Genomic DNA, 17,350 nt, shown 5'->3' with positions numbered 1-17,350 from the left:
TTTCAGTTCTATCATTATACAGAAAAAACATTCTACATATACTCTGTGACTCCAAGCCTGTGATATGCTACGGAACTTCCAATCTTTAAAGGAACAGCCTGAGTTAATAGAGGCTCTGGAGTCTTGTCTGGCTTCAAACCCTGTCTCTACAACCTTCGAGCTGCCTCTGTTTCATCTTTAAAATCAGGATAAGAGCATTTACCTCACAACGTTGATGTGGGAACTGAATTAAGTAATTCAAACAAAGTTCATAAAACCCTTCTCACAATCGTGATTACAGATTTCTGCAGGCTAATTTTTGTTGACCTGAGTTGTTTTCATATGTGAATACAACTCACAAGAAAGCAAGCAAGAGAATCATTAGCCCTGGTAAATAGTTCATTTTACCCAAGGAGTTGGAGGTATGCTCCTGTTTGCCTTTACATAGCAAAAGAGAGTGGAACCTTGGAGGAATAACCAACTTTGTCCAAAAAAAAGCATTTGAAGATAACTACATGTGAAACCTTCATAAGAGTGTATATCAATCATTTAATAAAAATTTTAAAAAAAGATAACTACACAAGAATGTATTTATAAAATATGTAAAGTGTTTTATGCTTTCAACAGCTTCCTGTTGAAAATTCTTTTAAAGGGAATTGTTCTTTTTCCACCTTGAAAACATAAATTATTACCAGAAATCCTAAAAAACAGTCTTTCATATTAAGTCCAGTCTAGCACAGTTGAAATATATCCCTAAGAAGGCAAAATAAAAAAGCATTTTTGAGGTAAAGATGTATTAGAAAACACAAATACAGAAAAATAAACAGACATCAAAACCGAGACTCCTGGGATAATGACACCTTAGCTTTCACCCCCAATGTATAGGTCTCAGATTACCTCTACCACATTCTCACCTTTTCTGACCTTTCCAAGCCCCACTCCTCTTGCCCAAAGAGTGTGACCAAGGGGGACCCTTCCACATGCTTTATCCCATGATGTGCATGTTGGTCCGGCTAATGGGGTCCCACAGGCCCTGAGGGCTCTACTCACTTTTCTTCAATCTTTTCTTCTCTTCCTCATTGTGATTCCCACAGACTTATCCTCAAGTTCACATAATCTTTCTCTGCCTGCTCAAATCTGCATTTGAATCTGATCAAGTTTTCCATTTGTTACTGTACTTTGCAGTTCCAGGTTCTCCTTTGGATTCTTTTTAAGTTTTCTATCTCTGTTGTTATTTCTGTTTTCTTGACTTTCTCCACATCTTGCCTATTTCTCTGGGCATTTTTAAGATAGTTGTTTTGAAGTCTTTGTCTAATAGATTCACCATTAGGTCTTTTCAGAGGTAGTTAGGGTTGTTGTTTTCCTTTGAATAGGCCATACTTTCCTGTTCCTTTGTATGCCTTGTAATTTTTTTTTGTTGAAAATTGAACATGTGAATCTAATGTAATTACTCTGGATATCAGATTATTTTCCTTCCCTAAGGTTTATAAGTTTTGCTTTTTTGATTGTTGCAGACTATCTCTGTGCCAAAGATCAGCCTGAGGTATAAACCCAGTCTTCTCAGGTCATTTTTGAGCCTGTGCCTTCCCCTGGGAATGCACGGTGACTTTCTAATTTCCCCTTCCTTTAGAGTTCCTGGACCCAGTTCCAATGTATGTGTGTTGGGGTTAGGGTGGGGATGTTTCCCCATGCACAACACCAAGCAATTCTATTTCTTGGACACCAGTGGGATGTTAGAGAACTCAACTCAATTCTGATACTATCTGCTAGAGACAGCATCAGATTGCCCAGGTTAAGGGCTCCACCCTACAAGCCTGCCCTTCACCACCCACTCCAGATGCTGATCACAAGCCCCAGGCTGGTCTTGTGCTTTTGACCCACCTACTGCACATAGGAAATCCAAAGACATTCTCTTAGATTTGATTAATTTGCTAGAGTAGCTCACAGAACTCAGGGAAATGTTTACATTTACCAGTTTAATAAAGGATACAAGTCAACAGCCAGATAAAGAAATAAACATGGTAAGGTCCCACATAAAGGAGTTTCTATCCTCATGGAGCTTGGGGCCTGCCTCAGTGGCATGTGGTGTTCTGGCTCCTCAAATGTGGAAGCTGTCCAAATAGGAAAACAAGATTAAAAAAATAGGGCCCAAATGCTGTTCTCATGGGTTTTTATGAAGGCTTCATTGAATAATCATGATTGACCAGGTCACTGGCCATTGGCTGATTAAACTTCCAGCTCCCTTTCCCTCTTCCCTCTGTGGAGGTTGAGGAGGTGGGGGCTGAAAGTTCCTACCCTCTAATGATGTGGTTGGTCCTCCTGGCAACAAGCCCTTGCCCTTGGGTTACCAAAAGTCACCTTATTAACATAACAAGACATCCATTTCACCTTTATGACTCTGAAGCATTTTCAGGAACTGCAGATGAAGACCAAATATATCACAGAAATACATTTTGGTTCTCTGAATGACCAAATATGTATTTCATATAAATCATTATATTGTACCCTATATATGTCGTTCCTTTTGAATGTCTTAGTTTTCAATGTCTGGCTCCAAAAAAGGAGGTAAGGAGAATGAAGAGGGGTTAGGAAAGTAGGGACCCTTTAAGTCCCCTTAATGTTATTTCAGCCAGAAGGGGAGAGACTTGCAACAGTACGTGTGGTATGTGTGTGAACTTCTGTGTTCAGAGGCAGCCAGCAGTGATCAGAGTAGATTCCTGCTATTTGGAGTACAAGACCCTCTTGTCTATCCCGGCTCCCATAGCTGTGTGCAAAGTGCTCAGGAAACATGGGCACAGCTGCCTGCTACCAAGCTGAAGGAGTGGGACTAGCAGAAGCTACTGTGCTAGTGCTGAAATTGACCAAAATTAACTGCAATTTAACTTCTAAGCCTTCCCCCTGGAAGTTGAAAGCCTTCAAAAGACTTTAGAGATTCAAAATTATTACATCAAACAGATTCTGCCTTTGCAGTTACTGTCTAGGTAAGGAAACAGATTTCTGACTCTTCCTACTCTGCCATCTTCCTAGGATCCTTGTCATACAGTTAAAAAATTTTAAATACTATGAATGTGTTTTGTTATATTTTATCAAATGTAAGATCCACTGATATTAAGATAACCATTTTATGAACAAGAAAGAAACTAGCTATCAATTAAATTATAACACACCATCACTTGCAGGTTGTATCCAGCCATCAGAGATGTCAAAATTTGAAAAACTGTCATCTTAAAGTCAATGAAATACGGTAATAGCCAAAAGTATTCAAACTATTCTTCACTAATCAAAGCTATACCTTCTGGAAGAATTCAAGGCCAGGATTATAAGGGCAGATTAAATGATCACACAGGCAAAGGCAATTAAACTGCAGCAGTTAATTAAACTTTTATATACTCTTTAACTTGTTTCTACAGTAGGTACATAACATTATTTAGATTAGCCCTATGTAAACCTCCACAGGTCTAAACTTAAATAAAACATTAGAGGCAAAAAGAAAAACCTGTAAACATCTGAAAGAAGATGTATTCAAATTTAGAACTTCATTACACAGTATAGCATTCTTAGATCCTGTGACAAAAGAGAAATGGTTATCACTGTTAAGAATTTAAAGTCTGTTTTAAGGAGAGCAGAATTAAAATCTACTAGCAATGAAAACAGTTTAACAGTGTGTGCTATTTGCTGGCCGCTTCTCTGGGATGTGGTGTGTCTGTGTATCTTATACAAGAGGTGTCTGAGCACGAGGTGACCACCTCAGGAGAGTGGTTTCAGGTGGCTTTTCTAAATCACTGATGTTTAAAGCAGTTCCCAAAGTGAAGATTAGCACTGAGGCAGGAAACTGAAGGACAAGGAGTCAAAGAATAATTTTTAATTTTATTTTGCTCCTTCTGGTCAGATAAAGGAGAAAGTTTGTTGCCCTAAATACTCATTAACACATGTAGTCCCCCTCTGTGATCAAGAAAGAGGGCCTTGGATTGCCTTTATAGGTCATAGGTTTGGGCTGTAATTTATAGCATTGTTTTATTTAATTAATTAATTAATTTTTATATCATTAATCTACAATTACATGAGGAACATTATGTTTACTAGACTCCCCCTATCACCAAGCTCCCCCAACATGCCCCATTACAGTCACTGTCCATCAGTGTAGTAAGATGTTGTAGAATCACTACTTGCTTCTCTGTGTTGCACAGCCCTCCCTGTACACCCCCCCCACATTATACATGCTAACCATAATGCCCCCTTTCTTTTCTCCCCACTCTTATCCCTCCCTTCCCACCCATTCTCCCCAGTCCCATTCCCTTTGGTAACTGTTAGTCCATTCTTGGGTTCTGTGTGCCTGCTGCTGTTTTGCTCCTTCAGTTTTTGCTTTGTTCTTATACTCCACAGATGAATGAAATCATTTGGCACTTGTCTTTCTTCACCTGCCTTATTTCACTGAGCATAATACCCTCTAGCTCCATCCATGTTGTTGCAAATGGTAGGATTTGTTTTCTTCTTATGGCTGAATAATATTCCATTGTGTATAGGTATCACATCTTCTTTATCCATTCATCTACTGATGGACACTTAGGTTGCATTGTTTTATTTTTAATGTACTTATTTTTATAGTTTAATTCTATTTATGGCAAATGATATGGATTTTCCATTTTCCATGGTGGTGTGAAGTTTCTTTTTAAAATGAATGATTTTTTTTAAGTGATGATTTAAATAAGTAAATGATAATTCAAGTGATATACTAATATGCCCAAAACCCACTAGTTCAATGGTTAAAATTAAACTACATAAAAGCTGGAAAGTAATTAATGCCTTTCAGTAGAAGTATTAAAAAGAAAAGAGCCTTAGCTGATTATTCTCCTAACATGCTCTGGAAATGAACAAATGAAACAACTGTACAACTTGTGTTAAAATAGAGCAAAACCCTTAAAAATGGGCAACTTAAATCCAATTTCTTCCAGACAATCCACTAAACAGAACAGCACAGGGAGATCATTAAAACATTCCAAGATCTAATTTTATCCTTTTTTCTCTTTCTTGTCCCTTATAAATGGGGTATAATAAGGTCTATAAATAGTGCTAAATCATTGCACTAAGACAACAGCTTTCCTTTCTTCAAAAAAATGAATCAGTTATACTGTCAATTCTTTTCTTAGTACCACTAAATAACTCAAGAACAAAAATAACCCTTTGTAAAAAAGCACTGAACTATCCTATTTATTCCTCACAGCCAGCCTTCAGAAGGTCACACCTCCCGTCCACTGTCCCTGAGCCCTCAACATTGCTGGCAGAGCTGGGACTTGTCAGCACCCAAAGAAAGAGAGGCTGCCATGAGTTCAGAGTGAGGACAGATGCAAACCCCCAGTTCTGACCCAACATGAGCAGAGCAGCAGCCAAGCCTGCAGCATGCCTACACTGATGTAATGATGCAAGATTTATGAGCCTCACACAGAACTTCAGATGGCAACTAACAATTAGAATCTCAAATAATTCACCAATGCAGCTGCAAACTCACGAATCCCTAATAGCAGTAAGAGTCATGTTAGATCCACATGGACCTTTTCAGTTAAAGCATATGGTCTCAATGGCTGTGCACTGGCATCCCAAAGTCTGATGAGCCAAAGAAGCTGCCAAGGAGGTGTGTTCAGCAGTAAAATCAAAGCATTATCATGAAAAGAATGAATGAATAAGCCATCTGCATATTAATATGCCTATACTTTGCTAAGTACTGTACTACCAAGAAGTAGGAAATGGTTTCTACCTTTCAGTTAATAAAAAAATGGGTGCAGTCAATAGCTGCCATTATTTTTCTTCCTCTGACCTTCTAAAAAGCACTCATTTTAAAATCCTATCTCCTCAAATTAAATAACTTACTCATCCTACTATTAGAACAGCCTCATTTAATCAAACTCTATTTCTTAACATTCTAAGTATCTCTTCAAAATCTTTTCATGCTCAGTAGAAACCAACAGTTTATTCTGGAAGTCAGAGGAGAGAACTAAGGAAACTAACATTTTAAAAGGAAACATTTCCACTTTGATTTTCCCTAAATTTTTTAACTTAAAAAAGTAACATTTTCTGGAATTAAAAAATTCTTTGTCATTGCTCCAAGTAAATACTCTAATTCTCTAAAGAGCTGTATTGAGCTGTCTTAAATCTCATGTACTTCATTCTTTACATCTTCACTCAAATACAAATTTATTAAAAATCATATTACCTACTCCCTAGCAAAAAAGTCCAATGTTTCTCAATGAAAGCGCAGATATCTTCTTTCCACCTGAAATACCCTTGACGCCCACTTCCTTCCAGAGACAAGTTGTACATCGCCAACATGACCACCTGAAATACAAATGAACAAGGGCTGTGAGAAGAGCACAACTGGGGTGTTCACTTTTGGGGAAAAAGTTTCCTTTATATTCTGAGCAGGAATGGTGGGGAGCAGAGGGAAAAAGCAAGGAGAGCATCTCACTGTATTCTCATATGGAGTTTTACTCCATTTTTGCTTTTATTAGATGAATATCATGAACGAACTTGACTACATGCAGTTGTCCTTAAGCATCACACATACAGGGCTGATGTGTAGTTGAAACGATTGTGATAAATCACCACTTCCTAAGCAACCTATGCCTGGGTCCCAGGATCCATCCATCCCCACAATGCAGCAAGCACTAAGTAAGTATAACCTGCTGGTCATCAGGAGGCCTCCAGGGCCCACTGTAGGCATTTCCTGACTGAAGGTGCCTACCCTTTATTAGATATTTTGAAAGTCACCCTGCATATTTACTTTTCTAAGCTCTTTAGAGGGCAGAAACAAAAAACTCTCAGAATGTCAAAGCTAGAAGGTATGTTAGATACCATCTACTCAGTGGTTAACCATTTTTAGCCCTGGAAACCCTTCTTTAAATGAAATTGGCATTAGGCAAGGGGCAGGGAACTGGAAAGCCCATTCTCAGAGGGCTCCAACACACCTCCAACTGCTGCCTGTGAAAACCCCTAATCTAGTCCAATGTTGTTATTTTATAAGTAATGAAATCATGGCCCCAAATGAGGAAGTATTTTCTAGACATATAAATAACACATGCTTACTGTAGGGCATCACTAGTGAAGAGAAAAAGCAAAGGAGTTGTAAAAATCACTTTAAATCTACCATCGAGAAATAATCATTCTTAACATTTTCAGTGACTGTCCTTCCAGCCATTTTTTACATCTATATGCAATTTTGTTATTTATAATTTTACATAAATGGACAAAACTGTACAAGCTATGCAAGGCTGTATTTTCAACCTGATAAAAATAATGATTGATTTCAGGCCATTGAAAATGAGAAGGGGACAGAATAATTCTTTCCACAAGGAGTATCACAAAGGTTTATGGAGTGTAGTAAACTGGATTCATGCCCCTACCAACTCCTGTGCTCAGTCAGAACTTTTGGTCCAATTGGAAAACCTATGACTCAAAAGGGCCCATTAATTCTGATGACTCCACCACCCAAACTTCAATTTCCACCATCCTTAAACTCGTAAAACCTGTAGATGATCTACCAAACAAATGACCTCATCAACAGATTTTTCAAATTCCTCAACTTACTTTTGCATTGATTTGTATGTTTAAAAATAATTAAATGGTAAAATTTATGCTACTTATATTTAAACACTTTTAAAAGTTATTGTTTGAGAAATACTTTAATGAAAGACTGAAATGAGCTTCTGCCTACTCTCAGAGTCCTGAGGTTTCAATCTCAGGGGTAGATACATAAGTATCTGTTAATGCCAGCACCTTTTTGTGTATTTGAAATACTTCATGACTTTAAAAAGTTAAATATATTTAGTTGAAAACAACTTTTTCTATTATTAATACTTAATGAGCAAACTACAAACCCAGCTTCATGAAGGACATGGTTTTCTGCCTTTCCTTGAATTTGTGATCTAAAAGAATCTCCCACTACCAGACCAAGCCCATCAGAAGCAGGCCAGCTCTGTGAACCAGATGTGCCCCCAGGCCTAGCTCAGGGCTGGCCCAGAAGAGCAGGGTCTTCCCAGGCAACTGTGGAAGAACACTCAGGAACCGAATGAGCACAGATCATGGTATATTTCTTTACGAGCAATGTGAGAAAGAGCATCCAGGACAAGAATGTAAAAAATACCCTATCCTTCCCAAATGCATGATGAAGTTCTTCCTACATTTTAAACTTGATCACAAGTCACTGAGGAGAGGACAGAGAAAGGGGCCTTGGAAGAAAGAGACCTTTGCTATTTGTATTCTGTATTCTGTAATACAACAAGCATGTCTACTTTTTACTTTGGTAAATTACCAAATACAAAATTAAAGATGTCGGGAGACAGAAACTCACATTTCAGTATATTAAGTATTTGGTGACGTCAATGGAATCTATGCAAGACCAACTGATTGTCTTTCATGAGACTGAGTTTTTCAGATGCAACAAAAAGCACTTGTCAGTACTTTAACAAGAACCAGATGTGTCAGATCGAAGTTATCACTTCATCACACCAGCGTATTATCCACCATTAATATGTCTTTTGGAAGTGAAAAAATAATTTTCAAGTAGTGGTAGTCCATTAAACGTGCAAACTGACCAATATTACATATTCAGAGCAATATAATCAAAAGCCAGTTTTTCTACTAAAAAGAGCTTCCACACAAAACTCATATTCTTAAAAATAGATTATGTATTTTCTCTTCTTCCATTTTACAGCTTTATGAGAAGCTGCTTGCAGGCAGAATGCAAATCTGCCTGTGTATGTATGCATCAGAATAATCTATTAATATTAACCTGACCTTGCCTAGACACAGTATATCCCATGTACACTTTGAGAAAAATAGCCCAATTACAACATTCGTTTCATTTTCTACTTATCTTTCCAGGTAAGTCAAGAAAGGCCCCCTCAATTCACCACTGACAGATATCATTAGGACATCTCCTAATAAAGCATAGATAATTAAAATAATAGCCTGAGACTGCTAAAGCCACTATAATTTACACAAAACACCTTAAATGACTAAACTCGGATAATCTAAAATCTTCTTCTCATTGCCCTGTTTATTTCCTTCATAACAAAAATGTGCTATGGGTAACTAACTTGTTTACTTGTTTGCTTATTGTCTAAAATAAATGTCTGGAAGGTCAGCTGCCTAGGGCTGGGGTCGTAACTGTTGTGTTCATCACAGTAAATCTCTAGACCTGGATCAGTGCCTACTTCATCACAGACACTCATTTTTTGTTGAATAAATAAACACAACAACTGAGTAATGTGTAATTCATTTTTAAAGACTGCATAAACATTAGTGCCATGTTATAGATATATTAATATAAAACAAAATAAAAAAATTAACTCAACCTGAAAATTGGTAAAAAGCTATTGTTCAGACTACACATGGCTTGGATGAAGGCACTGGTACTGGAGATGGTTAAATGTGGACACAAATATCCATCAAGCAGAAAATACTCAAACATGTCAGAGTTCAAAGGCAGAAAAGCTGGATTATGTTGGTTTCTGCAATTAGCCACATCCTCCAAGTCTATTTCCAATGTGATCATCTTTACATTTTTGACAACGGTTTTATTCTATAAACAGCTGCTAGAAAAATGTGAGCCTCATTTTCAATGAAAATCAGTTTGGTATTATATATCAATGAAATCGTGTGTGTGAGATTTTCAAGAATCCCAAACCCAATTCACTAAGTTAGTGAGTATTTTTACTCCTTTCTCCATATTTTCAGTATATAATTTTCACTGCAAAATAAAAAGTGACCCTCAGAACAACTCAAAAGCTCATACATAAGCTCCTCATTCTTCAGATATTTATTCCAATAAATTCCTTGGGGGCCCAACCTCAACAATTCTAGAGAAAGACCTTTTACTCACTTGCTGCCATGTCAGCTTCAACCTTTCATACAGCTCCTTGCCATCTTCTGAGCAATCACAGCAAGTGAACCTAAAAAAATTATCACCCTTAAGGTAACTGAGCTGTTCCCTCAGCTGACCTAGGAGAGAAACAGAAACAAAATAATAGGTTTACTAGAGCACCAGTAACCCAACGGTTTACTCAGATATCAACCAGATTTTCCAAGTTTCCCATGTGTTTTTCCTCTTTTTTGGCCAACCCAAGAGAGCATGGGGAGTAGAGGAGAGATTATTATTTTTCTAACAGCAAGTACATGCCGGCTGTTCTATGGTTCCTTAGGAAAGAGACTGGGAAAGCAGGTATTGCTCTCATTGGATTTTCCAACTGTTAACATTCCTGACTCCTATAGGTCTCTTCAGTCTCTCAAAAAGTATCTGAGCTCTCATCACATAAGGCACTGAGCTAGGAACTGAGAATAGATTGCCCAAGACAGACTATGTCTGCTCTCAGCAGTTTATAGATTCTGAGGGCTACGTATGAGAAAAAAAGTCACAACAGCACAGGGGTTCTCTATCCTCACTGTGTATCAATCACCAGGAAGTTTTTTTTTAATATGCCTGAGTACACCCACATGAAATGAACCAATCCCTGGAAGTGGGGCCTAGGTCTCTGCATTTTTTAAAGTTCCAGGTGCTGCTGATGCTCGGGAGACATGACAATCACTGCAGAGAAATATGATGTGTGCTGTAGATCAGTGTGAAGGTACGTAAAGGGTGCCCAGCCCCTATCAGGAAGGTAGGAAAGGGGACCTGAAGGGTATCTGGGATTGGCCAGGGAAGAGGGGTGTTTATGTGTATGGGAGAGGGTACAGTGGCCACAGAGGTACATATTCTAAAAAATTAAAATATGCAAAGACCCAGGGATAAAAAAAGAATTTGTGGAGGATTAAAATCTAACTGCAAAGTTCTGTTTATGTGTGTGGTTTAGGAAGACACTAAGGAGATAGACTGGAAAAGTTAGCAGGGCCTGATCATGGAGGGCAGTTTAAAATGCGTCCTGCAAGAACAAGGGGAAAAACACTGAGATTTTCAGGCTGGACCCTGAATCAACAAGCAAAGAGACAGCCCAAAGCAAAAACTAGCTAGTACATAGTTAAGTTCTAGGTTTTGTTTTTTGTGAAAGTGTTACAGATTAATTTGTTAGTAGTAACCATTAGTCTGAACAGTTGAATGTCTTAAAAGCATTTGCACACACCAGTAAACAACCCACTTCATAATTATAAAATTATGTATAAATAAAAATTTCTCTGACCTAGTTACAAATCTCTTACACAAAGAATTCCTCCAGTATATATGTCTTCACTTTCCATTATTCTCTGACTAATGGAAAATTCTTTGTTTTGATACACTCATGATGGCTGGTAAAGTGTACTCCTTGAGAGCAAGGAAGCTGGCAGTTGAAAACACTGAACTGAAAGACTGAAATATCGGGGGGATATGTGTGTATGTATTTCTTGCTAGCAGATCAAGGTGGCCAGCAAGTAGAACACACGAACAGTCCTAGAAAAGGGGCACAGTATACTTCTAATCTGCTAATTCCAATTTACTTCAGCATATAACAGCAATAGTTTTCTGTGTAAGTTAAATATTAACAGAGTAATTTTTATGAACTTGAACTTTAATTCTACACTGGACAGAGTATTTGGTCCCAACTCCACAACATGATATTGGTAGAAAAACATGGCTAATTCTTTAAGGAACACAGGATTTCCAATTTTTAATTTTTATTGTGTTAACACTTAAAACATTAATTTTACAACATGGCAGGGATTGACAGTAATTTTTATTAGCATAAATGTGTGTTTCATATAAATCTGTAATCAACTAAACTAATTAAAATATATAATAAATAGAATAATTATCTTTTTATCAAAGTCTATTTTACATTCATGATTCATTCACAGGTAAAAAAACAAACCTTCACATAGCAATTGACAAATAAAGGAATTGAAAAACTCCTTACTGGCTGGTATCCACTTTTGGCACTTATCACAGAAGTAGGACAGCTGCTCCTCCATCCAGGACACATCTCCTTCATCACTGTTGAGGGAGTCCCCACTCTGATCATGAGATAAGTCCACAGATGCCTGGTCCTCCGATTCAACAATCAGGAGAGTCTCCCCTTCCACTTCACCCTCCTCCAGTCCTTCTGAGGCAGACGTTCTTGTGGCTTCATCATCATGTCGGCTTATCAAACTACTCAGGTGGATGTTACTATCCATCCTTTCTTTCTCACAGGGTCTCAGTGCTTTTCATTAATAATCCTAAACTCTGGACCACGCTTGAAGAGGTTCCTATCAGGATCACACAAAAATAGAAACTCTTCAAAAGAGTGTGTGCCCAGTTCTTCAGAAAGATACAAGAGACTTTTAAAGCAGTAACTCAGAGTATATGATTCACTGTCCTTTCATTTGTTCAGGTTTAAAAGAACAGTAACAAAAAAAGTCTGAAAATCCCACTAAGCTATTCTCCATCAAAACACACACACATGCAGACTCAATACTATCTGTCCCACTGATATTTCACATTCACTTCAAGTCAACGTTTTAGAGATCCTTTTGCCAATAATGTCTTCCCTCTTTCTGCTTCAAGTTGCTCAGTCAAAATAATCTGTTCTCCCAAAAGACGAATGTTTTCTTTTTTCCGATTTTGCCTCTCAATGTCTCTGATCACTCCGTCATGAAGCCTCTAAAAATGTAAGAAACAGAATTTAGGTAACTCCCAGAAAAGGCAGCTCCCATCCTTGTGCCATTCAAGTCTAACAGTGTTACCTACATATACTCAAAACTTTTAGATTCCAAATACCCAATTACTATTTTAACTTTCTGTATCAATGTAAAATATAATAAAGAAACCATAAAATTAATTTGGTAGTGTATTATAGTGTTATTACTAAAATGAATTCTTACCATACTCTTAAATTCCTGAACATTAAGCATAGAAAAGTTAATGGGAAATAACAATTAAGAAAGAAAAAACTCCATGTTGAATTTTAAATTTAAATGACATATGGGAATCTAGTAACCACAATGTTGCTCATGTGACTGTATATTAATGATACCAAAATAAAAAATAAATAAAAGGCAAGTAAATAAATAAATAGATTAATGGTGCTAACAAAGGTGAAAGCCCGTAAGCTATTTTTGGGAGCATGGCAAACAGTTTTCACGTTGTTGAAGGCAGCATTACAAATATTTATGAGAATCTTTTTATAGGCACTTGAGATGGCAAAATTTCTTTCCTATCCTCATCCTGTTATAATATTGTTAAATTCAAGTAAGAATTTAGTAAATACAGTCAAAATGTGGAGAAAATAAAGCTCTATTTCTTTAAAAAAAATTTTAATGACATATAAGGCTTTAAATACTTGACGAGTTACTATAGTAACACTATGAACGAACTACCATCCTTTTAGCAATTATCCTAGCTGAATAATAAACATCAAAGAGGAAAGATTACTAAAATATGAACAAACTGTAAAGATGAAAGAAAATAAGCTGGCTGCTTCTGGTATGTAAAGAGAAAAAGTAAAAATTATATACAGAACTACCAATCAATTACATAATAGTAAGAGAAGGAAAAAAAGATGGCTACTACTAGTGGAAGAACTAAAGGCCCCATCTGCAGTCATTACTTGGATAAGCACAAAAGACAGAAAATTCCACACCATGGAGTTGGCACCTAAGATGAGACTTTTTAAAGCAATCAACCCAGTCATTACTAATAATTAACATTTTATAGTTTATACGTCACTAAATACTCTAGTAAGTTTTCAACAGTGGCCTTGTGAAGTAAAATAAAAGTAAGATACCCAGAGCCTGGGTATTTAAAAAAAATTATTATTGTATCTATTTTAAAACTCACCAAGTACCTAATTGCTGGACCTCCTCCAGGCCTAGAACTTTGTTTGCTATTATGAGGAAGTTGGGAAATTCAGGAGTCCTAGGATTGGTAACCCAACTGAAAACCAACTTTCCTGAACCCTGCACCCTTGGCAAGATCTCCAGAGGCAGAAATGGGGATGCTCATTCCTCTCCTCCCTCCCCAGCTGTTCCAGTCCTGCGTGCCTTACACCATGACACCCCTACACCATGACCCCACACCATCCCCTGGAACCACTCCTTCCACACCTGCTGAGATCCCCCCTTTCCTTTCTCAGACTTCAGCACAGGTGGAGAGACTTGCTCTGCATCCATCACTGACTCTATCTCCAAGTTTCATGTTTATGCTGATTGCCTCACACATCCCTTCTGTAACTGTCTTCCTGACTAAACACCAAGACCTCTTCACTATCACAACTCTAACACCTAGACTCTAGCTCCCTGTGCAGTACTACTGGCTTTGCTGGATTTCTATGAGAACTAAAGACCATGTATACAAAGTGCCAAGTACAGTCACTGGTACATGGTAGACAGTCAAGAAATGATGGGAAACAATACTCTTTGCTTTATTTCTAACTTCCTTGAACATTCAGACACACCTGCCCTGTCAATCATTTGTTCTGTTTCTTTCCCACTGTTTCAAAGTAAGTCGAAAATGAATGATTGGATGTAAACTAAACAAGTTATTTTGGTCAACCCCTTCTTTATCTCTAATTTCCAAATATGTAAAGCTATCTGCTCTTCCACCCTAACACAATGATTCAATTCTCAACACTGGTGGCTTGTTAGAATCCCTTGAGTAGCTTTTAAAATATACCTAAGTCTGAATGACTCCCCATCTAAGAAACTCTGATTTAATAGGTCTGGAGTAGGACCCAGACTGTTATATTGTAAAACCTCCCAGGAGCATGAGATGGGTAGCTAGTGTTTAGAACCAAGCAAGCTCTTACCCATTCCTACCCCATACTCTGAAAATCTCTGCCTTCACTGACCTCAGAGCTACATCTGAGATACCACCCTCTACTCCATCTTAATTTTTTTCTGGATCACCATCTTTTCTTTCTCTTTCTTAGAGGAGTTAACTCTCGGGCCTCTATTCCAAAAGCTACCCCTGGGAACCCATACTTTATTCAGAAATCTATCACTACCATGCCCTGTCATCATCAGTCATCCCACCCCCAAAAAATTTCTGTACCATCACACCTTCTCCAATTTCCACAGGTTGTGAACAAACACAAAGACCTCACCTGTTTCTTCTCTGTATACCGGGCACACAGCACAGTCCAAATGCAAGAAACCACTGTTATTGATCCACCCAGTTCCTTTCCTCCTCTGGCAAAATAGACTCAACCCTGCTACCTGCACCGACCTAGTTACCAGTTCTCACACTCAACATTCAGCATTAATGTGAATCAATTGCAGATTCAGGAAGGGCTATGCTTCCTTATGTTTGTTTCCCAAAGTGCCTAGTGTGGGGCCTGGCACACCGATCAGTCACTAAACGTTTGCCAATTTGAGTAAGAAAGAGAACATGAACTGAGAGACAAAGAGCCGGCCGTTCGGTACACTGATGAAGTAAATCACGGATATTTCCACAAAGTAAAGCACCGAAAAAAGAAAATCTGGAGGCTGGTTTTCAGAATCCAGTTTCCGGAGCAACGAATTCCTCTTAAAAAAAAAAAAGCATCCACCAAATTACCTTGGCCAGAGACACGAAATGTGAGTGCAGGGAAGCGTCCTTTATCCTGGGGGATAAAATCTCAGCATTTAAACACATTAGAATTGAGACCCAACCTTGGGCCTGGCGTTGTGGAGCGGTCAACTTGCTGGATGCACCCCAAGGAAACCCCTTCCCGCCTCCCCTTTCTAGCGACCAGGAGAGATGCTGAGAGATCCTCGTCACAGCAAGGTGGCTGTGACTCGAAAACCGAACCGTGATCACCCCTGGGCGTGCGCTCGCGGGAGCTGAGCAACTGCCGCGCGGAGGGCCTTAGACCCCCCGGACCCCAGTGCACGGAGCCGCGCAGCCGCGGAGACGCGGAGCGAGGGGAAAGACCAGGAATCGGACCCACGCCGCGAGGGGCCACAGGGCCCAAAACGCCGCGCAGCCCCGAATGTATAGTCACGTGACACCAACCTGCCGGTCCTGCCGCTGCCTCCGGTGCACGCCGGCCACGGTGGCCGCTGTCAGCACCACCGACAAACCCAGCACCGCCTTCGAGCTCCTCGACATCCCAACGCCTGCCGAAGCGGCCGGCTCACGACCGCCAGGGGCCCCCAACCCCCTCCGAGCGCGCGCTTCTGCCTGCGCGGGCAGGCTCGACCCCTCGAGCTCAGAACCCTAGCCACCGCTTACGTCTCCTGCCGCCGCCAGGCAGGAGCAGTCGAGAGCTGAGCAGCGAGCGGCATCACTACCCGGCCGAAAGCGGGCGTTGCGCGCGCGCTCCCTGCCCTGCGGGCTAGAACACTCCAGTTTAAATTCTAAAGAGCCCGGGCCCGGAGCTGGCCCTAACATATTTCCAGGGTGGGGAGTTCCAAGCCGAACCTTGGCATTCTAACCCCCAAACCCCCAGGGGTGGGAGCGTCCCGGGTGTGGGATTCCCACTGCCGTGCTTTGCGGAGCGCTGTCTGGCACCTGCCTCTTCTGAGCGCGATGCTGATCCGGTGTTGACCAAAAAGAAAAAAAACAGCATGGAGGTTTGCTCCATACCAACTTCACTGAGCACAGCCCTCAGTGTCCCTTTGGCGGGGCAGGTGCCACCAGTAGATAGAGTTTTGCTTGAAGATACACAACTAAACGTTGTAGACACAGTCGCCAGCTTTCTTCTTGACGCCGTGGGATGCTTGGTCAGGCTCTGATTTTTCTTAGAATCGAAAAGCCTTCTGGCTTAAAGAGCATACAAACCAGGAAGCGACACCTATTTGTCTCTTGATAGGAAAGGCGCTGGTCAGCTTGATTCCCGTGTGATTGATCCTTAGATCACCTTCACATCCTGGACCCTCAGTTCCCGCATCAGTAAGATAGAATTCCTGATTCCCACGTTATTAGGAAAATACATGATAGAATGAAAAAGGCCGTCGGGAATAGCGAATAGCATTGTGCAAGGCATAATTCTCACTTTTCCCTGCGGGAGAAAGAGGTTTGTCTTTTCCAGAAACTGTAAAGTATATGACAGAGCAGCCAATGAAGAGGTGTTAATGGCAAACAGCATGTTAAAGTGCTACACACATTTTAAAGCTGTTTATCCTTTGACGGACAGCTTGTCATCTCTCCCATTTCTAGCCCCTGTCAACCACCATTCCTCTCTCTGCTTCTGAGAATTCACCTTTTTTAGATTTCACATGTAAGTGAGATCATGCAGTATTTATTTGTCTTTCAGTGTCTGGCTTATTTCACTTAGCATAATACCCTCCAGGTTCATCCATGTTGTCGATAATAGCAGGATTTCCCTCTTTGTTATGTCTGAATAATATTCTGTTGTGTATATGTGCCACATCTTTACCCATTCATCTATCAATAGACATTTAGATTATTCCCATGTCTTGGCTATTGTGAATAATGCTGCAATGAATATAG

General features: G+C 39.5%; 2 protein-coding genes across 2 annotated transcripts in view; both read right to left on the bottom strand.

Moving 5' to 3' along the window:
• Window positions 1-12,116, bottom strand: part of KAT14 (lysine acetyltransferase 14) — a 39,320-nt gene extending 27,204 nt beyond the window's left edge. The window contains exons 1-3 of the mRNA XM_017664114.3: window positions 11,856-12,116; window positions 9,854-9,972; window positions 6,188-6,309 (exon numbers count right to left, since the gene is read on the bottom strand). Of these exons, the coding sequence (XP_017519603.2) occupies window positions 6,188-6,309; window positions 9,854-9,972; window positions 11,856-12,114 (500 nt within the window). The 5' untranslated portion in view covers window positions 12,115-12,116. The remainder of the gene's footprint in view (window positions 1-6,187; window positions 6,310-9,853; window positions 9,973-11,855) is intronic.
• Window positions 12,117-12,402: 286 nt separating this feature from the next.
• Window positions 12,403-16,122, bottom strand: PET117 (PET117 cytochrome c oxidase chaperone). The gene is made up of 2 exons (XM_017664116.3): window positions 15,911-16,122; window positions 12,403-12,580 (listed from the first exon to the last, which is right to left on the bottom strand). Exons 1-2 carry the CDS (start codon window positions 16,004-16,006, stop codon window positions 12,431-12,433), a joined length of 246 nt encoding a protein of 81 aa, XP_017519605.1. The 5' UTR covers window positions 16,007-16,122; the 3' UTR covers window positions 12,403-12,430.
• Between the last annotated feature and the right edge of the window lie 1,228 nt (window positions 16,123-17,350).

This window comes from Manis javanica, chromosome 5 (assembly GCF_040802235.1).
Source record: "Manis javanica isolate MJ-LG chromosome 5, MJ_LKY, whole genome shotgun sequence".
In the NCBI taxonomy this organism is placed as follows: Eukaryota; Metazoa; Chordata; class Mammalia; order Pholidota; family Manidae; genus Manis; species Manis javanica.
The sequence above is the reverse complement of the archived record's forward strand: the minus strand, read 5'-3'. Positions and strand labels throughout refer to the sequence as shown.

Bases quoted from the DNA above. Each gene is read 5' to 3' on its own strand.
- PET117 (XM_017664116.3), bottom strand. From the start codon at position 16,006: ATGTCGAGGAGCTCGAAGGCGGTGCTGGGTTTGTCGGTGGTGCTGACA. The intron at 12,581-15,910 runs GTTGGTGTCACG...TTACATTTTTAG, and splicing joins GGCAGCGGCAGGACCGGCAG to AGGCTTCATGACGGAGTGAT.